This window comes from Melozone crissalis, unplaced genomic scaffold (assembly GCF_028551555.1).
Source record: "Melozone crissalis strain CALT ecotype California unplaced genomic scaffold, PUWL_Pcris_2 ptg000063l_1, whole genome shotgun sequence".
Classification (NCBI taxonomy): Eukaryota; Metazoa; Chordata; class Aves; order Passeriformes; family Passerellidae; genus Melozone; species Melozone crissalis.
In genome coordinates, this window is record NW_026535841.1 from 7,771,148 (window position 1) to 7,798,078 (window position 26,931).

Here is a 26,931-nt window from a genome sequence, read left to right on the forward strand (position 1 = left end):
CGGTGGCTGCTGGGATGCGGGAGGGCTGCGGGGCGGAGCGGCGGATCGCGGCCTGGCGGCGGGAGCGGCCGCGGCCTCAGGTGAGCGGCGGGAAGGGGCTCCGGCCCCGGCGGCGGCGCCTCCGCCCCCTCAGCGCTGCAGGGGCTCCCCGTGCAGGCACAGCCCCGGCCCTGCCTCCCGCCGTCGTTTGCGGGGGCTGTGCAGCCGGTGTGTGGGACGGGAGAAGTGTAGCCGGGGCAGGAGCCCCGGGACGCCGCGGTGGGGCCGTTCCGCGCACACCTTGATTTGTTTTTAAAGCAAGAAGGGATTAATGTGAGGTGCGGGCAGGGCCGCGGGGCTGGGGGAGCCGAGATGTGAGGACAGGATGGAGCAGGAAGTGCTGTCTCCACTCAGGCATTCCTCGGATGCTTTTAAACTTGCGGCGCCCACCGAGGGCTGCCCGGAGCCGGGGGATGCACAGAGCGACCCGTGCCTGCTTTGGCAGCAAACCCAACCCGTGCTGTAATTCTGTTTGTCTTTAATTATTGTTCACCTGCAGGTCAGAGACTTCATGGTATCGTGAGGCTTATGCATGACTTGGAAATGATTTAAATACAAATTTGTCAGTTTGCTGTGCGTTGGCAGTATGTACACAATTATACTTCAGCTCTGTGGATGTGAGGCAGAGCTGCCTATTTCCTGATGAGTGATCGTGGCTAATATGTTTATCTTTTTAATTTAAAAAGGCCCTGTTTCTCACAGTTATAGGTCCGTTTAACAGTGCTTTTTGACACAGTAACTCGGCAAAAATACTGTCAAACGCTGCTTACATAGAAACAACATCATCTCTAAAACTGATCATTCACAAGAACGGTACCACTGCCTCCTTTGTGCATTTCAAGTGTCTGTTTTCATTGATAAAACAGTACAAAAGGAAGTTGTTTAGAGTCATATGTTAGCGTTGAAATGGAGCTTTAAATAAAATATTTAAGATTAGAGCTTTAGGTTAGTGGGTTGCTTTTTCTTGACCTTTTAAGAATAGTGCTTATGCAGGTGGTTGAACTGTTTAGTCCTTGCTCCTTTTGCTGTGCATATGTGCTGTGCATGCTGTTGAGTCACAGATGTGTTCCAAATTTTGATGCATTCCCAGTAGTAATCCCTGTACAGTTTCCTTGCTTTAAATACAATACCAGAAGGAAGTCTGCAGAACTTATGAGCTCTGAACATCAGTTCCAAGCCATAGCGTGGTCTGTCTGGAAAAGTCACAGCTGGGTTGTTGCATTTTCTGTAAAGTCCATGTTTGGTGGAAGTGATGCAGTCATTTTCCTGAATAGGAGTAAAGCAGAATTGTTAGTGTGTAAAAGAGCATTCCTTCAATTGATAATACCTATTTCTAATGAGGGAAAATGAAACCATCTGGGATTGTTCATCTGGAGGAGGTTTTCCACAGTGGAGGTGAGGACGTGCCAGGAACAAACATGGCACACAGAACAGGCTGTGCTGGATACATTTGTTAGAACTCAGTGATTCACACAATCATGCCATTTTTGCTATTATTATTGATGTGACTCAGATCTGACATATCTTCCTTGGGTTTTGTAGTTCTTTTAGTGAGAAACCATAAATACTGCTGTTTTACTGACATATCTTGGTGTTTCTGTCTGCTTTAAATCTGAAAAGTGACTTCAGAATGCTGATGCTATTGAGACCATTTCTAGCACTGGGAAACCTGTTTAAGTCTTTACTCCTGTCTGTGGCTATTAAATACTGCCAAAAAAGTATCTGAGTTATATAATCTCTGATGAAAGAAAGAAGCTTCATTTGAGAAATCAGGGGGGCTGTTCTGCTGGTCGAGATGGCTGTGAGGTCACTCAGAAGTGATTACTTGAAAATGTTGTCTGATATCCTTATATGGCCATGCCTTTGTACATGTTTGTAGTGCTTTCTTTGTGCTGGCTCCTATTGAGAAGCTCCCAGTCTGCCTGTTCCTCACAGTTTACTTCTTGCATCCTGACAGGAACAAAGGAAATGACCCATTTTCCTTCCCCTCTCTCTCTCTCCCCGGAATTCTGCTCTTAGCAGGGGACAGTGGGATGGCACGTCCAGCTGCAGCTCAACTCGGTGGCACTTTGCTCCTTTGCATTGCCAGCATCAAATTGTTCAGGATAGGGATTTGTTGGAATCCAAAATGAAACTTTGTTATGTTATCCGCTGTTCAAAACCAGATTTGGACATTCCTGTGCTGTAGCACAGTGTCCCTTTTTTACTGCTAGGCCTGCTAAGTAGAGCCCAGCATTATTTACAGATAAAGTTTCACTGCTTTTTGTAATTTGTTGCAAATGTATCTTATCTATTCCTTTCTCCTTGAACTGTTTTTAATGTGCTGTTTTGCTTATCTCATACTGATTGAAAGAGTACTTTGAAAATCTAAAGAAAGTGGAGCAGATACAGTTCTTGCTCTGGTTTGCCTCAGTTGTGGAGTTTTTTATGCATTTTGTTCTGGACAATTGATAAGAAATTAGATGCTACAATTTTCAGGTGTGTGAACTCCCCAGAGTGTTGCCAGAGACTCAGCTTCTCTGGTGTTTGAGTCAGCTGTGTGCAGACAGAGCTGTGGGTTTCTGTGCTCACTGATGCACAGCAGGGACTGGTGCAGTGCCAAACTCTCACTGGTGAGCAGTGCTGGGAGTGCTGTGCTTGTTTGGTGCTGAAAGAGGATTTAACATGTGGCATTTTGTTCTTTTTGAGCTTTTGATTTGTACTGTATGGTGGAGCTTTGGGAAGGCAGCACATGGTCACCAGGGAGGTTTGGTGGAATGATTTTCGAGGAAACCTCATGAGGGCAGTATTAGGAATTGCAAAATGTCAAGGCTGAGCAACTGAGTTCCCAAAGGAACCCTGGCACCTTAGGTGTTGTGGAACAGCCAGCAGGTGTTTCTGTGGGGTTTTTTGTTGTTGTTGAGGTAACTTTGGCTAGCACATTTCTGTTCTAACAAAAGACATTGGGAAGTTACTACCTGGAAGTGTGAGCTGCAGCCATGATGTGGTCAGAGCAGCTGGGCTGCTGCTTTGCCTACAGCAACTTTCAGTCAGAGGAAGACACAAGGTGATGTGGTTTGCCTTGTAGCAAACAGGTTTTGTAAGCTGTACTTGTGGAACAGATGATTTTATGAAAAAATGTTCTTTATGAGATAACAGACTAACTTTGAGACTGAATGTGTCATAATCAGTTGATGGCAATTTTGACTCTTCTGCTTTTTAATCAAGTAACTTGAGGAATGCTGCAATGGATGTGACTACACTGTCAGCTTAAAGTAGAAGTAGGGAATTTGCCATACATATTGAAACCTGAATCATGCCCCTGTCTCCTTTACCTATGGGCACTGGGCCTGAGTGATTCTCCTCTGGCATTACTGTGAGAAATGGGTCAGGTATATCTGCATTGGCACTCAGTAACTATGAGCTTTTCTAAACTCTTGAACTGTGTTACTAATTTTATTGACAAGGTGACAACAGAGGTTTCCAAACTTAGAAACAAGATGTCAACAGAGTTACTTCTGTCAGTGGGACTGTGAGTGTCTTTTCTTTAAGGATCTGTGACAATGGTTGGCTGGAGGCTGGAATGAGCCTTTGCATACTGGTCAAAGGAAAAGAAGTTCTGGTTTTCAAAACCATTCTTAAGAGATGCTTTCCAGAATGTTTTGAGGAATACACAATTAGAGGCTGACAGATTATGAGAATGAGGGCCTCCCTGTTTTCCAGGCAATGAATGCATTGGGCTTTCATTAGTAAAAGCAAATGGGCTGGGTATGGGGGAAAAGTTGGAGGAGGAAAAAAAACTAACTTTCCTTGCTTATGGGGTAGCTGGTACCTGCACAGCTGCCAGAATTTTACATGCCTGCTGCAGGGCAAATGAAATACCATGGGAGCTGAAGATCTGTTTTCTTTAGAACTCCAAGCAGCAATTATGCTAACTTCAACTTTTCCTTCAGTCCAGAGCTTGGACTGTGCCAGGATTTGACTGTCAAAGTGCCAGTGTCAGAAACTGGACTGTATCCTGCTAAAATGACTCCTGCTACCCAACAGGAAGGTCTGAACACACAGGTGCCTGCATAGGTCACTTCCCTACTTTTCCAGGCCAAGAGCTGCATTGTCAACAAAGCAAGCTGTGAAGTGCTCCTGCCGCTTCTGCGTTTCCTGTCCCTGCTCTGGGGCTGCTCTAAATGAAAGGGCTTTGCTCTTGCCCTGATAACTAATCTATAGCACAGCTAACATCCTTGAGTAAAGAGATAAGGGCTTGCCAAAGTCCAGCTGTTCTGGGTGTCTGAAACTAAGGAACAAATCTCTTTTGATAGTCCTTCACCCTGGCGTGAATTTTTGTGTCCAACATGGGTTAGCCAAGTGTAGTGTCCTGTTCAGCAACAGCACTTTGGTGTCACTGAAAATAATGTCATGTTCTGACCCTTACCTGGGAATCCTGTAGGTGTCCTGTTCTCATGAGAATTTTTGGATGTGGTAATAGTTCTCAAATGTAATGTTTGGACGACATTTGCATTACATTCGCCTATCTGTGAACTATCCTTCTACAAAGACAGGATGGGTAAAAGTTTGTTATGATACTAAATTGCAATATTTTGCATTTTAAAGGAATTTTTCTGTTTTGAAATTTTTAAGTATTTAAATTAAGTACTCCTGTGACTTATTTCAGAAGGAAGACATTTTGATTATGGTTTGTTTGTTCTGGTAATCCTTGAGTATGTGACATGTCATTTGACTAGAATAAAATGTGATCAGTTCAAAATTAAAAGTAATGTAATCTTCAAGTCAGCTAACATGCACTATGGCTTTTTTTCTTCCAGTGAGTGAAACTTGAAGTGAAGAAACATGTCTCAGTCTGGTGAAAAAGTAAAGGTAAAGAGATTGCTGCATAGCCATTATTTTGTCTAGAATCTCTTGAACTTCTGAAAACATTTGTAGTTTTAGTGAAGTGATAAAACTGTGAATAAATTATACCTTATTGCTTCAGATGTGTTTTTTAGAAGGAACTGCTTAGTTAACAGAGATTGTATGAGATCCTAGTGATGGACTTTGTGGTGTTCACCAGACATTCAGTCTCTGCTCACAAACCTAAAATGGTACCTTCACCTAAGGAAATTTCATGTGAGAAACCTTCATTCCTAGTGTTCTTGCCCACCTGGATGGGGTTTAAAAGGATTGGTAGCAAATAAGTAATTCCCTTTTAAGTGATTTCCCTTGTATCCCCCCACACCACTGGAAGTGTCTGGCATTGTAGAAAACCTGTTCTCATCATAAACTCATCTGTGAAGAAGACATTTGGTTCCAGATAGCCCACAGGGCCCTAAATCAGGTGGCTGCAGTTCTTATTTAGGCTCCTATGAGGTTTTCAGTCAATGGGTAACAGATGTTGCAGCAGACTGCCCTGTGCATAGCCCAAATCTCTTTGATAAGTTTTTCAGGCATGTTTCTTTTTCCTGCTTTTGTGTTAGAAGTCAAAGATTGTGAAGATAGGTGAACAACTTAAGCAGCAAAAGATACATCTCTGTGTGATTGTATCTCAGTAATCCCCCATTAGTACAATGTTCTTGTTTTTTACCTGTAAGCATATGCATTATTTTTATAGAAGCTAGTAGCAGCAGACACCAAATTTGAACAGTATTTTTTATTTGGAGCTGTATTTATTTCTTAAGATTAATAATAGTGTATCCTGCAAGCTTGCAGATTTTTATTTTATCCAAGGAGAGGCTTTGTTTGTGTAGCTCAAGGTATTTATCTGATTTCTATTTATATCAGCCTGCTTGGTAAATGAGCCTTTTTAAGGTCTGCTTTGCTATTGCAGCAAAAATGGTTTCATTCTCTATTCTTCCTTGTGCTTTATATACCCCTGCACTTTATTGTGTAGAATCAAGGAAACTCTTTTTCAGCTTTTTAGGGGGAAGGGATCTCATTTGTATTCAACTTTTGTTTTCTTGTCAGTTTTCCGACTCGGCAGGCTATGTGGGATTTGCTAATCTGCCCAACCAGGTTCACAGGAAATCTGTGAAGAAGGGCTTTGAATTCACACTCATGGTGGTTGGTAAGTGAGCTCTTAAAGTATTTTTGACTGTTATACAACAACATTTCTTTCACATAGATGTGTACATCTTCCTGCTTAGCAATTGACTGTTAGCAGTAGAAAAAGCTTTGAACCTCTATACACTTTCTAATTGCATATGCTACTGTTTTGTCATGTTTAGTAGGAGGGAGTATTTATAGTGATTGAAGATGATGACTTGGAGCCAACAGGACATTTTGGCATTCCTGATTCATTGTCAGATGACAGGGGTGGTTGTTTAATCTTTCTCTTGTTTCCCCACTGAAGGCATGAATGCACCCAGTGAGTGTCTTGCTGTTGAAATGGTGATGCTGCTGTTGTGCTTTCTGCTGTTCTGTACTGACTCACTCTGGTGTCAGAGATAAACCTGTAATTTGCCTTTCTGTCAATGAGCACCTCTGAATCCCTTTGATGGAGAGTCCTGTAGGCACAAAGCTCTTCCTAGTGATGTTGAATTATGTTTACATTAAATCAGTTTAATGGTTTGCATGTGCAAAAGGAGTCCACAGTTACCCTTTTGTAGCAGTCAGTGAAAAATGAAAATGTGCTCTGTAGTACCATTCGGGATTACCTGGTGACAGCATTCAGCAGTGTTTGTGAGATAAACAGGTAATTTGTGATAATTGTAGAATTCTTGTGTCATGTAGTTTGTGATGAGAAATATAAATAATTTTCTCATCTCAAATAATATGGCTAGTTGGTCTAAATGATGGCTCCTTTGATTCCGTAAGTTAGGAAACAAGCACTTTTTTGCAACTCAGATTTAGTAGTTAAATTTACACATTTAACTTTGTTACTTAGATGTAGGACAAAATTTGTATCATTTGAAGTTACAGAATTATGAAACTTCTCAACTGAATTTTGAATAATTTGCTTGATGATTTTCAGTTTCATGGAACCTATATGTGCCTAAGTGTAAGGGTGCAAAACTTGACGATTAGTTTGGAATTGCTTTACTCATTTGTCTTCCCAGCAGTGTTCCAGGTTCAATTTGTAGCTTAGGAAAACCTTCAAGCTCTCAGAAATTTTCAGCAGGAGAGTTACAGCTCTGATTTTGTAAGTTTAAAGACAAAACCTGTAATTTCCCTCAAGTAACTGAGCTATCTCTAGATCTATAGTCCAAGTGCTGTATGACCTTTCAGCTTTATTGTGACATCTGTTACAGTAAACTTGCAATTTTCATGTTACATTTATGAAAACACTGGAGGCTTGTTTTTCCGGTGTTTTCAAAGTGCTTAGCTGAACCTTTGATGTTTTTATATCAAAAGCTAGGGTGGATCCTGATGAACAAATTATTTTTCCTCCATAATGTGGGCTTGGAGAAAGACAAGGTGCTTTAAAAATCTTGGAGTTAAAAGTGTATATGCTTAATAACCTGAATTATTTTGTTTGTAGGTGAGTCTGGCTTAGGAAAATCCACTTTAATTAACAGTCTGTTCCTGACTGATCTTTATCCAGAACGTTACATTCCTGGAGCAGCAGGTAAATGTGGTTTTGCAGTTCCTCCAGCACACTCCACCCTATAATATTTCTTGTTCTTTCAGTTAATATTGCTTCATTCTTTACCCATTACACCACTTTGTCCTGCTGTATTTAAATTTTCTAAATTATGTTTTGTTGAGCTGTCATTTTCTTATTTAGATTTCCTTTCAAAGACAGCTTTTGTTTCTTTATCAGCTGCTATTAAAAAAAAACACCTCCCAAACCTTTTAGGTATCATATACCTAAATGTGGTTTTGTTCTAATCCCCATTTCTTCTCACTGCTTTTTGTCTGTAGTGCCATAAATCCTGGTTAGAGATGTAAATAACCTTTTGGCAAAGAATCTATTGAGCTTCTGAGTATTATTATTTTATTTTTGCATATTGTCATAAGTAAACCCATGTTTTAGTTTGTTGTTTACTTACAAAAACGTGGTGTTAAATTCTGCTTGCTGCTTTGTCTATTTTGATAAAATATTTTGTGTCATGCAGGTTACAACACACTTGAGCTTGCAGTTCCTCCTGTGGGGGTCTCTGCAGGAATTGATAGGCAAATAACAATCCAAATGTTCCTTTATTTTAGAGAAAATAGAGAGGACAGTTCAAATCGAAGCTTCCACAGTAGAGATAGAGGAGCGAGGGGTGAAGCTGCGTTTAACTGTAGTTGACACACCAGGATATGGAGATGCCATTAACAGCCAGGACTGGTATGTGTGGAAATCCTGCTTTGTTAATAAAGTGTGTGTCTTACACAAACACTATTCTAGTGTGTCTGGTACTTTCTACAACTTCCAATTTCAATTTTCTAACCACTTCTGATGTTTTTAAAAGTTTTGTAGGGTGTGTCTATAATTCTGCCTCAAAGTTAAGAGCCTCTCCTTCAAAAAGTTTCTCTGAGCACTGCAGTCAGCTTTTTGTCTCTATGGCCATTCCAATCAAACAAAATTCTGGTGGGGGGAAACTTTTTGTCTTTTACTTTCCCTGTCTCTGGCCCATCCAGTTTCCATGTTTTTAAGACAGTTCTTTTCGTTCCCTGTGCTCTATATGTTATCATATGTATATCTATATGCTACTACCAGCAACTTGGGTAGAACTGATGGCTTTTTATGATGAAGTTACCACTTGGCTCTCTCTGGCCTAAATACAATGACAGTCTTTAATGAATGAAATAATTGTCAGTAGATACACTGGGAAATATGCATAATTGCTTTAGCATAATTATTATGAAGAAAGAAATCTGTAAAGCAGCTAGAGAGGAATGGGGCAATTTGTGACAAACTAAACATAATTTCCAAATAATCACATTCAGGCAATTCTCTTTAACTGTGAAAAGCCAATGAATTTTTTCAAATGAAGATTAGATATCCTTACTAGAATGCTTCTAGTTTCAGTGGCTTAAAACTTTGAATTTTCATATGGTTGTCTTTTAACAAGTGCCAACAATATTTATTTTATTTAGTTGTTAATTCTGTTGACACTTTATTTGTGGTGGTGGTAATCCCAAGGCAAACAAGGATCACTGAGCAGAGAAATGCAACATAAAGCTAATACAGGTTGATTTGAGTCCTTCACTTAAAGACCAGGAAATAGATAAATAGCAGATAAATAAACATAATTAATGCTAATAGAATGTTTTGCAATCTTTCAGTGACAGAATGATATATCTGCACACTTCTTATTATCAGATGGTTTTTCTGTTCTTTCTATGGTGTAGATGTAGGAACACAGCAAAAGTGAAGGCAGTGAAGTTCTGTAATGCACTAAATGAAAGTCTGAAAGTGAAGCTCTAGTGAGATTTTTATTTTCCTCCCACTTTTCCTACTCTAGTAAGTTGAAAAAAATGGAACTTTTGGTATAACACAAAGGCATCTTTCTGGGCTGCATCATGCTCTTGCTTATTTTGTGCACTGTTGACTAGAGCTTCCTTCCGCTGGAGCTGAGGCTCTGCAGCCTGTGCATTGTGTTAGAGAGAGCTCTTCCTGTTGATTGTGTTCTAATGCTCTTTGTTTATTCTGCTCAGATGTTTCTTAGAGACCTACGTGTTCAGATTTTCCCCTTTCTTTTTGGAGGTTTTCTGAATAGAATCATTCTGTGGTGATTCAGAGCTGAGTAGAACAGGTTATACCTAATTTTATGTGACAAATTTGAAACATCAAATACACTACAGGAACAAATAGTACTTACATCTTACAAAATAAAAAGATGCAGTTAATGGTATCTCTTTAGTCCACTTATGTCACATGAAAAGCCTTTCAGCCACGGCAAGTGTCATTTTGACAAAGTCTCTTAATCTTTACAGCATGTCTTGGGGACTTGGATGGGCAGACTCTTTGTTTTGAGCTGTAGTGAAGACTAACCCAGAGCAACCACCTTCCTTCCTTGCTAGTTCAGAGGAAGGAGCAAGTTCATGTTCTTGAACTTATGTTTGTGTTCAGGAGCATTTACTGCAATCATGGTTCACCAGTAGATAGTGCTGATCATGATCCAAGATTTATAAAGCTCTTTTTTTGGGAAGGCTGTAATTTGTGCAGACTACTTGTTTTTCGAGGTGACAGATTTTACTAAGGCTGTTTTTGAACACAGATAAAGTGGCATGGTGTCTCTAGGAGGTAGCAATTCAAATATCTTTCTCCTGAGTAGGTTCCCTAATGGCTTTTAGTCTCTGTGCATTGATGAAAGGGCTAAATTTTAGAGTTTGACTTTCAGGGATGGGAGCTGAGGTAAATTTTTATGTATTTTATGTCAAATAAGAAGTACTGATTAGGATTCTGTGCTAGTAGGAGTGTGTCCAGGAGGTCTATTGGATAGGATTGGAAAAACAACAGTGTTGGATTGGGAAATGCTTTGTTATAGATTTAGTACAACATACTTTCTGAAGTAGTGTAATTCTTGTTTTCTGGATGCTACTGTACTTAAAACAGTATGAAAGGTAAGTTGGAGGTGAAGCACAGTTAACCATGATGATTTTTTAAAGATTCTTTGTGAAGCTTTAGTGCTGGCTGGAGTTCTGTATTCTAGAATCAGACCCACAGCTAGGATTGCTCATGGCATCACTTTAGGGGTGTGTTTGGAGAACAGCAAAATTCTTTGTGGTGGGAGGTTTGACACATTCAGCATCGTTCCATCCCTAAGTACATTGGGATCATGAGAGAAGCATGTCCTTAAAATAACATCTTCCATCAGAACAGAGGGATCTAATCAAGAGAGGAAAAAAATTGCTTGAGGCTTAGATTTACTCGGATATCTGGCCTCAAAAAAGTGGTTGACAAAAACAGACTACAAGTGAACTTGTTAGATATTGCTGATCACACTCTATTTCATCTTGCTTGCAGTGTCACAGGTCATTCTTTGATAGCTGCTCTCAGCTCTTTGGCTGCTCCTAAATTTTTTTTTCTTTCTTATTTTGCTTTTTTTTTTTTTTTAAACTGACTAAGGCTATATTTTATAGGTTTTGGCAGCTTGATAATATTGTTCATTTTCCCCAGTGGGTTTAAGTGCAGCGTTTGTGCTGTTTGCTGTTAGAATACAGGATGTGCTGTCTCCCATGTAATGACACAGTGTGGTGTGAGCCAGGTGTTTCCCGGAAGTCAGGAGCTACAGGACACTGACACCATATTTACAGGGAAAATTGGACCTAGAAAACTGCACGTCAACTAATGGCATTGCCAGGGAAATGTGTGACAGTTCTCTCCCATTGTTAGTGTTTGGTTTCTGCTCTAGTATTTGTATGTGTTCAGTCTCGTTACCTTTTACCAGCTAAGAGAGGTATTGAAGATTAACAGGAACAAAAGCCATATTGATGTGTTTCAGCACATTTAGGTTTTAAGATGCTGTTTCCTAATGAGTAGCACAAAGGTCAAAACCCAATGAATTCCATCTTTTGCTTTCTTGTCTTCTGTAATATGACTTAGAATAGCTAAATCTTGCAATGATGTAAATGTGTGTGTATATATTCTACTGTGGATTTATTCCTTCTCAATTCAAAAGCTTACTTAGCTTTGGAGAATCAAATTCCCTCCAGGATCTCTTCCATCATTCTTTTTACTTTCTTTTATTATCTCCTTTGCAGCCATCCAGCCCTGGGTAAAACATTGCCTATTGCAGTGTTTGGCAGCATTCTGTGTTCATTTTCCAAATTATTAATTTTCTTTTATCTGTTCTGTTTCCTCCTTCAGTGTATCTCATCAAGTTTGTGTTTTCTCAGCAACAGAAATATGGGTGTTCCTATTTCTCAAGCTTTCTACTTAGTTTGTTCTCAAGTAGTTTAAGACATGTTCATGATACACAATCATCTGCCTCACCTTATCTACGTCAGCTGTTTCCTTCCCTTCCCCTGCAGTACCTAATGTAAAGTGTCCTTTTATATGAATGGTGTTTGCAGGTGTCTGCATGCTCTGGAATAGCTTAAAATGATCTTAGTTATGTGTTGTTTTCTTTTCTCTCTAGTCACTGCTCTCTGGGTCTGATTAATCTGTGATCAGATTTTGTGCTCATTTACTTCTTTGTAAGGAATATTTTAAATTGCCTTGAACTTCGTAGTTTTTTCCTTTGCCAATAGAAAAGAATTCTGTAAGGTAACAAAAATAAGTTAATAAATCGTGTGATGCTTGAGTGCATGACTTGCAAATGTATTTGTACTTAATTCTAACAGAATACCAGAATTTTCAGAGGTAACTATAGAAACCTGGCTCTAGGGTCAGGGTTGTAAATCAAGAGGATATCCGGGATATGTCATTCATCAACCAGTTTAAAAACAAATCTTCAGCCCCTACCCCCAGAAAAAAAAGCAGAAAAATCCTCAATCTTCTGTTCCTGTGTTGTCTCAGCACCAAGTGCTTTTTTCTGAACTGGCACTTGAACTTTTTATCCAGTGAACAGAGTAACACTTGAAATTGGCTCTAGGCATAAGTTGACACGTGGTGGTTGTTATGAAAACACCCTTTTGCATTATCAAAATATTTTTCCTCAGTAAAAAATATTTTTACTGGATAAAATGCTAGGAAGTTGAATTTTCTGTAACAGTAGTGTTTTGATTCTTTCCTTATTATTTAAAGCTGATGTAAGATGCCTGTCTTTCTTCCCCTCCCATACCACAGCTTCAAAACAATCATCCACTACATTGACAACCAGTTTGAGCGGTACCTCCATGATGAGAGTGGGCTGAACAGGCGCCACATCATCGACAACAGAGTCCACTGCTGCTTCTACTTCATCTCTCCTTTTGGGCATGGGTAAGGAAAACCTTGAGCTTTAGTACTTTAGGGTGTTGTGCCTTCATAACAGATCATAAGTCTGTTCATTACTTGAGCTGGTAACTTAGCAGTAATGTTAATTGAGTTCCCAACCTGTCAGTTAGTGCAATTAAAACAGTCCATGGAAATTAGTGCTCTCCTTTACTTTGTCCCCTTTTGCATTTAATATTGTTTCAAGGCAGTCAGTACTGCATTGTTTATCACTCAGAAACATAAATGCTTTTAACATCCACTTCATTATATAGAGACAGTTTTAATTACAATTTAAACTTTGCACAATCAAGTTGATAAGCAAAGGCATTAAGTTTAATGGCTTAATTTATTCTGAAAATACTGTTTATGTTGACACTTGAAATAAATAATTTTTAATACATTTGGTCTGTTATAAAGCAAACAACACAAGACTCCATGCCTATTTTAAATCTTTTTTTTTTTCCCTGCTTGTTGGCAGACTGAAGCCATTAGATGTGGAGTTCATGAAGGCTCTTCATGGAAAGGTCAACATTGTCCCTGTGATTGCCAAGGCTGACACCCTGACACTGAAGGAGAGGGAGAGGCTGAAGAGAAGAGTAGGTCTAACACTTGATCATGAGAACAGAGCAATCCATACAATTTAAAGACAAATATAAACTAATTTCTAATTGAAGAGGGGTAAATGATATTGGCCGAGGACCTAATCTTGGGGAAGTGTGAGGTGGGAAGGCTTCACTGAAGGCTGATGTGCTTTGCCAGTTACATTTGATAAGAATGTGGCTGTTCTTGGCTTCATGTATCTTAGCAAAGCTGTGCACCCAGTAGCAACACTGTTTGTAACAAGCGTTCACGCAATCCTGGAAGAAGTGGAGATGTCTGAGAGCAGCGGCCAGAGTGCCCCTTAGTTCTTGAGAAGGTTAAAAGTGAGGACAGTGTGACTGTATGAACCTTGTCTGCAATGCAGGCAAAGATCCACTGAAAAGAGAAGGAGATACTTGTACAGAAATGAGCAGCTTTATGGTGAACCTGGTGAAAGGAGGAAGGAAATTTTAAAAAGTCTGTTAATTGAGACAAGAAGATCTTTGGATCTTGCTGGGAGAAATTCTGTCCCAGCTCTTGAACTTTAATTTTGTTCTTCCACAAACACTATACAGTAATGACAGGTGCACTGCTTTCAAATTGAAGGAACTCATAGGGAAATCATAAAGCAAAAATGTGGCTGATTGTGCAGGTTTTATTGCTTTTCCTTTTCTGTTACTGTACTGACTTTGTGAAAGATTTTTATCTACACTGTTTGTGGAACTGCCACTTTTTGTAAAACCCCCATAATTCACCCTTTCAGCAGTGTACTTCAGGCTCAGTATTCACAGTTGCTTACTTTTTGGTTCAGCATTTGGGAGCAGAATGATGTTGAAAGATTTGAAGGAGGCATTTAAGTGGAACATTAATTATTTAAAAATGCAATTCACTGGGAATTTAACTAACTGATCTTTAAAACAGTCTGGACTTAGACATATGGACACCACATTTATGCACTGCTAAGTACAACAAGAAGAAGGGCATCTGTAGTCTAAGGGAGTGGTTAGGGAGCAGGTAAACAAGTTTCATTATTTTTGTACTGCTGGCAAAGGTCACTCTGCAAACTGAGTTTATATTAAGTCAAATGTATAATGTGCTTCCAAAGCTTTGAAAATCAAAGCTACTGTATATTGTTCTAACTCAAAGCATCTTGGCCAACAGAGTCTCTAATCAAGAGTAGGAATCAAAGTCCTGCTTTGCTGACGCAGCTTGAAGTCTTGCTTTTTTTAGATGTTTCTGCCATTTGGCCATCAATCTGAAGTAAAATGTTTTTGTTTTGCCGCTATGGATTAAGCAGCAAGATTAGCTTGTGGTGCTTGCAAAGGAAACCCAGCTTGGAGTAATTCCTGTTTGGGCTTTCTGGAATTCAAAGTTATTTTTTCAAACTCTTGAGTGGGAAGAAATGCACGGCAGTTTCACAAGCTGTGCCATGCAAGGGTGCTAAGGAAACATGCTCAAAAGAATGACTTCATGAGAGGGGAACTAATATTTTGACTTTTTTTTAATTTCCCATGGGAAGGCTAATCTTTAGGAACACAGAATCCTCGGAGGCCAATAAAATTCAGATTTGAAGAAGCAAAATGCTGTTTCATTGTTAGGAGCATAAAATACAGTTTGTTTTTATTGCAATTCTTTTTCCTTTCAGGAAAACACTAAGTTTAACAGCTGTAATATATTATTCTAGCACCCCTTGCTGTTGGCTTTCCCGTTATTGTTCCACTTGCATTTTATCTCAAAAGATCTCAGCCAGGTTAAATGTGCTTTCTTGTTTTATGCAACTACTTAAAGGCATCGAACTGCAGTGCTGCCCCACCCATCCCAGCTGTGCGTCTTTTATTGGCATTTGGTGTCAGTTCAGGTCTCTTTCAATTTGCAAAATAGCAACAAAATCCATTTATTTAAATGTCATTTTGTGAATGTCTTATTTACTTTTTGGCAACACTTACTCCCAAAATTCTTTTCTCTCTATAAAATGTTGCTCTCTGTGTAGGTGGGGGCTCGTGGTACTCAGTGTGCGCGCGTGTGTGAGTGTGGGGGATGTTTATATACCTGGCAGGAAAACAATGTCAGGGAACAGCTGTGGCTCATACATGGACTTTCCTCTGCCAATGGTCTGGAGAATTGTTTTCTTTTAAACACCTGTTAAATAACCAAGTTCTGGTTGGACAATTTTAATTTATTCTGTAGCTGTCAGTTGCCATCATGACAGAGGTTGGAGGAACCCAGCAATACTCAGAGAAGGCTCATTAAGACCTCTCTATTTAAAGTCTACTTGTTTTCATGCTACCAAGTTAATTTCCAGTTGTATACACACTAATGGCATCACAAGTCTTTACAGAGGCTCTTCTGAATATTTTTACCATTACTTCAAAACTCTCTCTGAATTTGCCCAAACTTTGTGCTGAGAGTTCATTGAGCAGGGCAGCTGCTTAGTCCAGGTGCTCTTGGTGGGGTTACAGTCACTGCTCTAGGAAGTTTGCACAGTTCCCCTATTCTGCTGAAACATCCAGGATCCCTTTGGAGAGAGTCACTGTGGAATCTCAGCATTCTTCATGCTCTCCTTATACCACCACACTTCCTTTACTGAGAGTAACTTGTCAGTGCATTTGCTGCAGTGACAAGAGCTGACCAAAGTATATTCAGTAGTGTGGCAGAAGAAACATTCTCTTTGGTTTTGAAAAAGGAATTGACTTGTGCCACCTTTTGAAACTGCCAAAGGCCTGGAGTTAATGCTGGCTGCTCACCCCTGCAGTGATTTCATTAGGAAAAGAATGTGCCCAGGAATACGGATACTGTATTTTTTATGTTACCCTCAGACATTAGTGGCAAAGAAAACTGTTTAAGAACAGGATCTTTTTCTTAGTGGATTTTTAATGACTTTCTCCAGTTAAAGTGAATAATAAGCTTTTATCTTTTTTGATTCAAGAGGCACTAGGCACTGTCTTCTACATTTCTGAATGTATGAAATGCACAAAAATATACTTTGACACAAGGTGAATGGTTTTGATTCTGTCACTAATGAATTCTTTCTTGTTACTTCTCTTTTTTCATATTAACCTCACTTTGCTTCTGTATTTGCCTTGTAAAACTTCTGGCATTTTTAAATTATTTACTTGCTGTGTTTTCCAAAAATACATTTGTCTTTTGTGCCTTTTAAAAAATCTTCAAGTCTGTGCTATTTTGCAATTTGGACACTGAGTCAGGTGAATATTTGTGACAGACTCGTTAATCAATTTTGTATATTTTAAACTGAATACCTCTTCAATGACTTAAGAGTATTATTCTTTCTTTTTTGCAAACTTTCAGGTTCTGGATGAGATTTCTGAACATGGTATTAGGATTTATCAGCTCCCTGATGCTGATTCTGATGAAGATGAGGAGTTTAAAGAACAAACTAGAGTTTTAAAGGCAAGTTTCACTCCTAGTTTATCATTTTGCTGCTGTAGTTCTTCAATCTACAACATGCCTAACGATACTTTATTCCTTTCACAATGTGTTGAAAATTTCAGTTTCCTTTGTGTGTTGACTCTGAATTATAATCCCTTTTATTCCAGTCTCTGCTTCATCAGAATTCCAAGTGTAGTGTGTCATGATTTTCTCTTCTTTCCTCTTTTAAGTGTAAACCACTGTTCACCTTGAACTAGTATTTGCAGTCTGTTTTCTGACTCAAACGTTTTAACATGTGAGCAGGGAGAGAGATTGTGGGTGTTAAAGTTGCTGTACTAATTAACAACTTGCCTTGTGTTAAAGCAGATAATCAAGGTTTTACTGAAGTAATTTCCTCTTTGTGCTTGCAAAGGTGTTTGAAGAATGTGTCTGAAATTCTCTTTCTAGCTACTTCACTCTGCATCTGAAGTATGTTTCTGTTGGCTGTTCTCCATGCATGATGTTATATCAGGTGACACATTATGCCCAAACTGTACTTGAACAACAGTTGAGTGTTCCTAAAGTGAGGCGTCATTTCCTTCTGGGCCTCTGTTAAAACAAATCAGTCCTAACACAGCTACAGGTGCTCCAAAAGAGAGGTTCCATTGCCTAAAATGGGATTTGTTGGTTTTTTAAAGTAAGAGGGTTTTAGTAGAGAGTGTTTGTCAGCATTTCTTTTCCTCCTCTCTTGCCTGTTACTTGAATTGTTGTGCTTTCTTTAAAAGAAAGACAAAGCAAAATACAACAACTAACCAGCCAAAAATCAAAACAGTGACTTGTTTTTTCTGTCTTAACTAGGCTAGCATTCCCTTCGCTGTTATTGGATCCAATCAACTTATTGAGGTGAAGGGGAAAAAAATCCGAGGCCGCCTGTACCCCTGGGGAGTTGTTGAGGTTGAAAATCCAGAGCACAACGATTTCCTCAAGCTGCGCACAATGCTGGTGTGAGTAATGATGAAGTGACCCCATCTCCTGTGCTGACGTCACTGCACAATGGCTACAAACCTATGGCAATGTTCATCCCTTAATTTAAAACTAGCCCTGATGCCAGCATAGAGTTACATTCGAGTCCCCTGCAGCTTGTTTTTCTGCTGTACCCTCTGATCTCTCAAGTCAGAAAGTATTTTCTATATTTTATGTTTCCAGATATATGTGATGATTTTATGCCTTATGTAAACTTATCTGATGGCTGAACATACCAACTGAAATTTTGTTATAGTGCAGTTGGTGGGGCAGAGAGGCTTTTAAAATACTCTTCAAAGTGAAGAATATTCCAAAAGCAAAGTACAATTTTCTTGGCAGTAGGGTAAATCCTTTGTTAAGTATGACACCCCACCCCGTTATGATTTTAGCCGATACGGATATTCTGTCTGCGTAAATGGTTTGAAGTGATTTTTTTAAAAAACGATGTTTTGCTATTGTTGGAAATGAACTCCGTTGTCATTCCAAATTGGGTCTGCACTGGGCAGAGATTGCCCTCTGCTGGGCACTGGGAGCAAGTGGGTTTTCCTTTTTTTTGTCTTTGCAATTGGAAATTGTTAAGCAATCTCAGCAGCTGTACGAGCCAAGCAGCTCCACCTAGTTCCCAGTTACAAATGATATTTGACAGCACTTAAGAGTAATAAAATACTTTTGGAATTAAAGTATCTTTCTGAATTACTGTCTTTGCAAGTTCTTAACACTGCAAAAACTGGTATAAACAACTCATCTGAAATAATTAATGACCAAGAGGAGGACAGCATCTTTTGGGTCTTTGAATGGTATTGGTGGGGCACTTAGGACTGAGTTAAAGATCAATGAACTTGGAAGCAGAGTTCTGGCTGGCTTGGTCTGTAAGGATTTAATTTTCTGGTAAATACATTAGTTAGATAAAACAGAAGCAGAAGATAAAAGAGTGTTTTTCTTTGCTTTGCTGAGTGTTCAACAGCCCTTTGCATGTTCTAGGACTCACATGCAGGACCTGCAGGAGGTGACCCAAGACTTGCACTACGAGAATTTCCGTTCCGAGAGGTTAAAACGCACTGGCAAGTAAGTGTGGGCTGCCCTGGGCTCTGCTGCTCTCACTGCCCACTGACAGGGGATCTGCTCTTCCTCCTAACCAATCCCACCTGTAAACAATTATCTCTGATGAGATTCCAATCTGTGGAATTCTGAAATTTGTATGAAATGCTCTTCTTGAAGAGGAATAATATATAGCTAAGTGCTGTGCTTATAAGCAGCTTAAATCCCTTTTGCTCTATGCTTTTAATTGGAATGTGCAGGAGGAAGGTGCCTGCAAGCAAGATAGGTTTTATGTAATGATGTCTGCTTGAAGAAAATGAATGCTAGTGGGCAAATTTAAATAGGCCCCAGTCTGTCTTCTTAGGAATGTACTGCTTCTCTTGCTCCTTCATGTGTAGCTAAAAAGAGAAGTTTAGACCAAACAATGTTTTCTGATAATTTGTGTGTTTTATGGAATTTCTTATATCTTTTTTAATTCTTGACAAGGCTATCCTTGGCAACTTAAGGCAAAAAGTCCACAACTGCCTTTGCTGCATCTTTTTGGATAGTAACTTACTTTTGTCCTCATTTCACTTGTTCTTCAAGTATCCAGCAAAGCATTTTGATGTTAAAGAAGAAATGAAATAGCCTACACAGCTTTTTAGTGATTGATTTTTGTACCATGAATGGATAGTGAAGGAAATCTCTTCATTAAAGTAAATTGCCAAAAAAAAAAAATCCATATAGCAGTAAAGAAAATTTAAGAAATGGGGAGTGAATAGCAGGAGAGGTAAAGATGGCCTTTTACAAAAGGGCAGCATGATTTTTAAAATGTCCTAATTTGCCCTTCTTCTACATGGAAGAATGTAGACTTTGATGTTATATTAATTGAAATATGAGTCTTGAATCTGTTCTTGGAGATTTTTACTTCTGTATTTATGCTGTCAATGCATTCTTTTCTTCAATAGGCCTGTTGAAGAGGAAGTGGTGGACAAGGATAGAATCCTCCAGCAGAAAGAGGCTGAGGTAAGAGGAGCTTTCTAAAACTGGTTCTTTAAAAAGCCATACTAGGTTCCAATTTCTGCATCAGCTGCTGCCTGTGGCAGGTAGGATTGGAGTTGTGCAAAATGAGAGGCAGAACCTGACCATACAAGTGGCCCTTACAGTGTTTTGTTTATAGTCACTTGCACTGTGGATGGGAGGTAGTGTGTGCACTCCTGGTTGTAGGCAGAATGTTTATCATTTCCTGTTTGGCTGCTAATTTTCCATAAGGATATTTGCTATTTTAAGTATTGAAATCAATTTATATTTGTCAGCTGCACATGCTGGGTGCTGTGGTGGGATAGACTGACAGTCTCATGTCATTTCAGATGTGCAGGTGCTTACTGCAAGCACATTACCAGTGAATTTGTTCTTATGTCTTGTGGCTATGGAGTAGAAGTAGGCTCTTGAGATTAAAAAATCCCATAATATGATTAATACATGTGCTTTTTCATCTTAACCTTGACTTACATCATAGTATTTTTGTTGTGCCTGTCAGTTTATGAAATCAGTGTTTTCAAACTCTGATTTCTCACTTTGTTTCCAAGTTATTGCTAGGCCTTTTAGCTTAGTATTTTAATGCTGAAGTTGTAGAGACTCAGAAATTTTTAGGCTGGTATTTAAATTCTAGCAGTATGCTGCCAGTGCTTATACTGCTTGCAGTGTGAAAACTTACTGCCAATTGCAAGATAGTGGTTTTTTTTTCTCTTTATCCTTCTTTTATCCAATTCAGCTTGGATCCACATCCATAACTGCAGGAAAGATCATTGCACATGTGCAGTGATTTGGAATAAAAAATAAAAAACTACAAACAATTTTGTGTGTTTCTGATGTGGAAAATTGGTTCCCATACATGGAAATTTTTGAAATTTAATTTGGTCTATGCATTTCCTTTTTCCCTTATAGCATCCATATTTAAAAATAGCTGACCCTGGTTAGCTATTGGCTAACCCTGGCATGCTGCTATAAATAGGAAAAAATTTTCCTATAAGGAAATACAGAAGCAGCTGATTATCACCATAATTAGTAGTTAATAATATGAATTACTGGAAATTGAGTGAGCTGCATATTTATCACTATATAACTGCATTTCAGCTGCACAAGCACACTTGACTGTGCACATACAAGAGTGGAACTTCTGCAAGTGTTCTGCAAATTAACTGCCTCCATTTCCTGGGGCATGTGCAAAGCAGCAGGAGCCCATCAGCTGATAGCCAGCAGCACTGAATGCTTCAAAAAGTCAAGAGCATTTTTTGAAAAGATTGTTTGTTTTTCTATTTTCCCTTAATGATTCCATGCAGACAAGTAGACATAAAGAATTTAAGTCATAACTGTTTCTCCTGTTATTTGAACTGTGTAAGTTGTCCATGCCTAATAGTAGGTAGAATTTTGGGTATCCTTGTAGAACTATTTGTTTTAAGACCTGTGTCTGAAGAAAGTCTCCTATAAATATTTTCCCTGGAAACTGTTGATATGACAGGCACTATATATATATATTATATACATATATTTTTTTTCTATTTATGCATTGACACAGAGTGATCAAAATAGACCAGTATATAAATATGTAATGTGTCTTTTATATAACATGGCTTAAAGAGATGAAATTTTGAATTTCTTAGGGGGCAGTCTTTGTAAGTTTCCTCTGGGGCTAATCATCTCTGAATAATTGCTGCTGAAGTTGCAGGGGATTAGGTTAGAACTTGAAAAAACAAATACATTTTTAACTTCTGCATTCTATTGTTCCAAAGAGATCAAGAGGCTTTGCTGAATCTTCTGTAGATAAGCTGGTATGAAGTCCCTTCATCTCCAAATCATCCCTAAGGTTCAGACTGGGAAAAATGTGTGGAGGAAAGAGGCACAGAGGAAATGGGTTTGCATTCCATGGCCTTCACAGAGAAAACAAATATCCATTTCCCCTCCTGTTCTGCATTCCCATCAGTAACGGTGCTTGATGTTCTATTTACAGTTTGCTGAGGTTTATATAACCTTGGAAGGAATGAATGCTTGAACTAGTGCCAGGATCATCTTTATCAAGGCATCACTTTTGCTAAATGGTCTTTTATTATGCCAAAGGATGTGGTCCCCAGTTCAGCCAATTAGTGATTGCTAATCTGTCATTTTGGATTTATTGCTTAGTCTGGTTTTGCTTTCGCTCATTTGCAAGTGATGACCTGTTTTTTAGAGCTGCAAAATGAAAATAGGCATAAAGATATTCTTGTTCCTTACAGTAAATATGATGCAGAACAGATTATTTTGATGTTATAGTGTAAGTGGGCACAAACTTAGTTTGTAGTTTTGTGCCATATTTTTCCTACTCTGTAGACATCTTGTTAATAAAAATCTTTGAAGTTTTTGACAGGTAGTACTTCCAGAAAAATGTCAGGGCTGTGATTACATGAAAACAGCAAGGAATAAACTCCTCTGGATTTCTCCAGTGGGCTACCCTGAGACTTTGGGCAAATCTTTCCACACTTCTGTTTTCAGTGGAGTTGGTCAGCAGTGGGCTCTGTATGGTAGAATGAACACAATGTTGAACTTGTTTTTCTCTCTGTTTTTCCACTTTTTGAATGTGTGTGACCCTTTGGCAAATGGGATAAAGAGCCTTGGGTCAGTGTGGGAGTCAGGAGGGGGAACAGCAGTGGGGCTGCCAGGCTGGGGGGCAGCAGTGACCCTGTGAGGATGAGGATGGGACAGGTGTGTGCAGGTACCTGCCTGCCCCTGCTGGGCTTGGGGAAAGCATTGTCTGGAGAGCTAAGGGACAAACATCCATGGGAAGAGACAGCATGACTGCTGATGAAGACCTGCAGACCTGAGGGAAATTAAAACAGGTCTAAAGTTTAATTTATTTTGTGGGATGTTACTGCCCAGTGCAGGGGGCAGAATGCTTCAGCCTTGCCCTGTGAAGTGTGCAGTCTTAGTCCTGGAGAACTTCCTCAGAAGAAAACTCCAATTTGCAATGGGAATCTCTGAGGAATTAGAGTGCAAAACCTTGGGTTTTTTTCTTCTTCTTTGAGCAATTGCTTTTTTGGTTGTTTTTAGCTGTTTTTGAAGGAGCAGTGCATGCACAGCTCAATGGCTGTGAGTGATTTCTGCTCTTTGTGAACGTGTCCTATGGAAGACATTTATCTTCATGGTAACCCCATTTCCAAATTTTCAGGAATATTTTTTCCTGTCTTCAGTTAACAAAATTACTTGTGTTCTTTGGTATTGGAAGTATGGAAGTATTTTTAATCAAAAGAACTCTTACAGGAACATTCACTAGAAAATCCACTGTGCAGTTTTCCATCTTCCCTGTTCTTGCAGTGTCTTCACTTATGCCTTTCTTATGTAAAGGCATGGGCAGAAATAATCGGACTTGGTAGAGGGGAAACATATCAGTGGGAAGCAAATACTGCTAATTTCTTAATATTTCTGCTCCTGTGATACCTGCATGTTGGTTGAGAAGTTGTTCATGTTGTTTAAACAGGAGTAGTGTCTGTATTGAGATGCAATTCTGTAGGTACAGCAGAGCTGTGTCTGTGGTTTCTGTTTGGGGTGTGGATTCTATTAAACAGATGTATGGTTCACTTTTAACTCTGTAACCTTAGCTCTCATTTTAAATGTTTGTTTCCTTTCTGGTTTGCTCCAGTAGTTACATGATTGTTTGAACTAAATTGTAGACCTGACATAAGTAAACTAAGGGGCATTTATACCAAGGTTATGTTTATTCTTTTGCCTTTTGTTATCTGAGAATTTACAGGAATTATTTGTTTTAACAGATTTCCAAACATTGTTTCCTAGCTTCCTTCCACTCATGATGTGCATTGGCCCTGTGCTGTCATGTTGTAGCATCTGTTCTTTAGGGGATGAACACAAATATATCAATGCTGCCCTTGCAAGTGAGAGGACTCTGCTGAGCAAGATCAAAGTCATTTTCTGCCCTTGATGCTTGCAGTCCCCAACAGCAAAGGGAATGAAGATGTTGACATGACATCAATTTCAGTCTTTGGTGTGATTCTTTTATATTCTCCTTTATTAAGAGCAGAGGTTTTTCTGTCTATTCAGTAGGTCCAGAAAGGTGAACATGAGCTGGTTTTGTTTGTAGTGTAACATGGAGGAACAGCTCTTGTGTCCTGTCCTCTACTCAAAGAGGAATTGCTGAAGAGACTGGCATGGTTGCTCCTTGAGCACAATAGAGCTTGGTTCCCTTTTCTTAATTTGACAACAATGTGCCTCATTTTTTTCACAGGCCCTGTGCCTGAAAGGTTTTCTACTGGATTATTCTAAAATAACTTCAGAAACTTGGCCATTCCTTGCCTAATGGAATGAGAGACTTCACCAGTAGGTCTCAAAAACACCACGTGAGGATAGAAAGGGAAAATCTTGTAATGTTAGAGCAGAGTAGGTTTCCTGGGGCTTTTGGGCTACCTTATATTTGTGTCATATGCAGCATCTGATTTATTCTGTGCTATGGGCATATTTTTATCAGTTAAAGTTAAGAAAATGCAATTCTCAGTGCTATATTTAAGTCTTAAAATATAATGTTGGCTATTAGCAGAATTCTGCATTTGAGCAATCACCATAATATGTGTGCAGCAGTATCTCCCCCTGTGATTACTGAATGGTTTCTATTTTGGGAATGTTTCATGGCTCAGCTTGGAGCGCTCTTGGGAAAGCTCAAGTAGGAGAACCTACAAAAAGCTAGTTTTATTCTGATGGTAAATCTGCAGGGAGGCAGTTCAAAAGACCAGGTGTCTTACATATTTACAAGTTGATCTTTGAAGCTTTTCTTTTTTCTTGTATCATGAAATCAATCCAGCACTGATTTTGGGAACTTTCTGCTTTTTCTTCCTCCTTCCTGCAACGTTTTGCCATCTTGATCAGAAGTTTTTTGTTTCAAGTACTTAGCAGAAAGATGTAGATGGATTTATAATAATCCTCACAGACTTAGCTGCATTTCATGCTGTTCCTGTGTGAATCTCCTTTTGTCAGAGGGCATCTCTGCAGCAGTCACAGGAACCTGAATTAGCCTCTCTGAGCCCTGTGCTGCTGCAGCAAGAGGATAAGTCCATAAGCCAGTGAGTTTTAGGCAGCTCTGGTACTGCTGGCTGTGCTGCAATCTTTTTTACTCTTTAGTTAATCTTCTGTTTCTTACTTTTTCCTAAATCTCTATCTGAGAGCAGGCAAGAAAAAGTGATATAGGTACTTGGAGTTAGTTTTTCTTGTTCTGTGATGTTTCTTTCAGTTTGTTGGATTTTTTAAACAAAACAACAGCAACACTACATTCATATATTCAAGCATTTTTCTCAGGTTCTTTTGTATTGAATCTGGTGGAGTAATAAGTATCACAAAGGTTAATGTGTTTGACTGGATGAAAATAGAGTATAATTGTTTAGACAGGGTGATTTTTCTGTTAGTTTTCCCCCAAAAACAAATGAAAGCACTTCTCTACATAAATTTTAAAAAAGAGAAATTGCTATACAAGCCTCAGATTTTTACATGATCTCTGGTTTGAGGTGGACTCATGGGTTATACAATGTGCATGGAAATAGCAGCCCATTTCCTTCCCTCCTTGTAAAATGGGACTCTTGTAGTTTTGTATGTGGAGCTTCCCCACCTGCATTTGGAAGGAAGTACCCAGTCATTTGTAAAGCAAATTAGAGGCATTTGCATATGTACTTTGAAAATCCATATTAGTGTTCTTTCTTCTGTCTTAGGAACATTTGTTTTGATTAATATTTTTTCTTTTTTTGAAAAAACAACCAGTAACAAAGCATTATATATAAGTGATCTTTTATGAAATGGAAGCTAACTTTTAAGTGTTATAAGAAAATGCCTTAAGCAAACAGTTTTTTCCAGGAAAAATAATTGTTTAGATGTAAAAAATATTGCTGCTTAATATGTTTAGTCTGGTGTTCCAAATTTTATAAACAACTTTCTATTTTGAAATAGTTTTTAAATCTTGTTTTCATGTTTGGCTGGTACTGCTGCTAAAAATTTGCAGAGTTCTCTGACAGTCACAGGATGAGTGTTCCACTTGATCTTATGCTTTGAGCACCTGTATCAGAACAAAGCTGCCACACTCAGGTGTAGCTCTGTGCACACCTGCAGGACATGCTTTCTTTATTATGGGTTAAATGTTGATTCACATTCTGCAAGCATAGCTGGCTTCCAAAGATTTGGATTCTATTGCTTAATTTTCCATGTAAGTATTCTTACAAATCTTTTGTGAAAGTTAGATGTACTGAACTGAAGAATATGAAATGGAGAAAACGAAGTAATCAGTTTTGTGAATTATTGAACATTTCCAGTTTGTGAAGAAAAAAATAGGATCTGTTTTCTACCATGGGAAAAAAAAGTTTTCAGGTTTCTTGGATTTTTGGATTCTTGGATTTTCTTCCCATGGAATTGTTGTGAACACTTGGGTGTGTTTCTCCTCCAGCTGCGCCGCATGCAGGAGATGATTGCCCAGATGCAAGCCCAGATGAGGATGAAGCCTGGTGATGACTAAAGGTGCTTAACAGCTGGATGCATCAGGTATTGCTTTTCTGACTTCTTTTCACCTCTTACATAAGATTTTGGCAGTGATTATTGTTAATTTTGCACTTTGTCCTTGCATTTACTGTACTTAATAGGAAAAAGTGATGTCATAGTAGACTAGAAAAAATATATGCCAGTGTTATCTTCCAGCTGTTTGTAAGACCTGTAAATCCTTCACTTCAGTGCCTTACTTTAGGATCATCAGGCTTTGCTTCTGTTAGCACAAGCTGGTCAGAAAGTTAATTTGATGTGTAAACAAAAGATGGAGTGTTTGGAGGTATGTAGGCTGCTGAGTTTTTAACAGTTTTCTCAAAGAGCCAGGCAGAATTTTGCTCAGGTGCACTGAATACAGACTCCCTTGATATGTCTGATGTATTAGGGGAGATCAGAGTGAGTGAAGAAAAAAATTCCTGTAGCACATACTCATTCTTTCTTCTGGTAGAATTTTTCTTTTAAATGCAAGAACAAAAAATGGAAGGATATGAGAAGCCTTGTTGCTTAATACTTCAGTTTAATACTCTAGTTGTGATTGCTGGTCTTGTGGAATGTAAAGCTTGAATAAAATGGATTATATTATCCCTTATGAC

The 26,931-nt window shown here is 38.9% G+C and overlaps 1 protein-coding gene across 1 annotated transcript; it reads left to right on the forward strand.

Annotated features, from left to right (window-relative positions):
- On the forward strand, nt 1-26,346 carry LOC128945269 (septin-2). The gene is made up of 12 exons (XM_054288984.1): nt 1-80; nt 4,839-4,890; nt 5,974-6,073; nt 7,487-7,573; nt 8,155-8,278; nt 12,668-12,802; nt 13,275-13,392; nt 16,682-16,783; nt 17,600-17,745; nt 18,746-18,829; nt 19,750-19,807; nt 26,247-26,346. The coding sequence occupies exons 2-12, from the start codon at nt 4,864-4,866 to the stop codon at nt 26,313-26,315; spliced, it is 1,050 nt and encodes a 349-aa protein (XP_054144959.1). The 5' UTR covers nt 1-80; nt 4,839-4,863; the 3' UTR covers nt 26,316-26,346.
- Nucleotides 26,347-26,931: the final 585 nt, after the last annotated feature.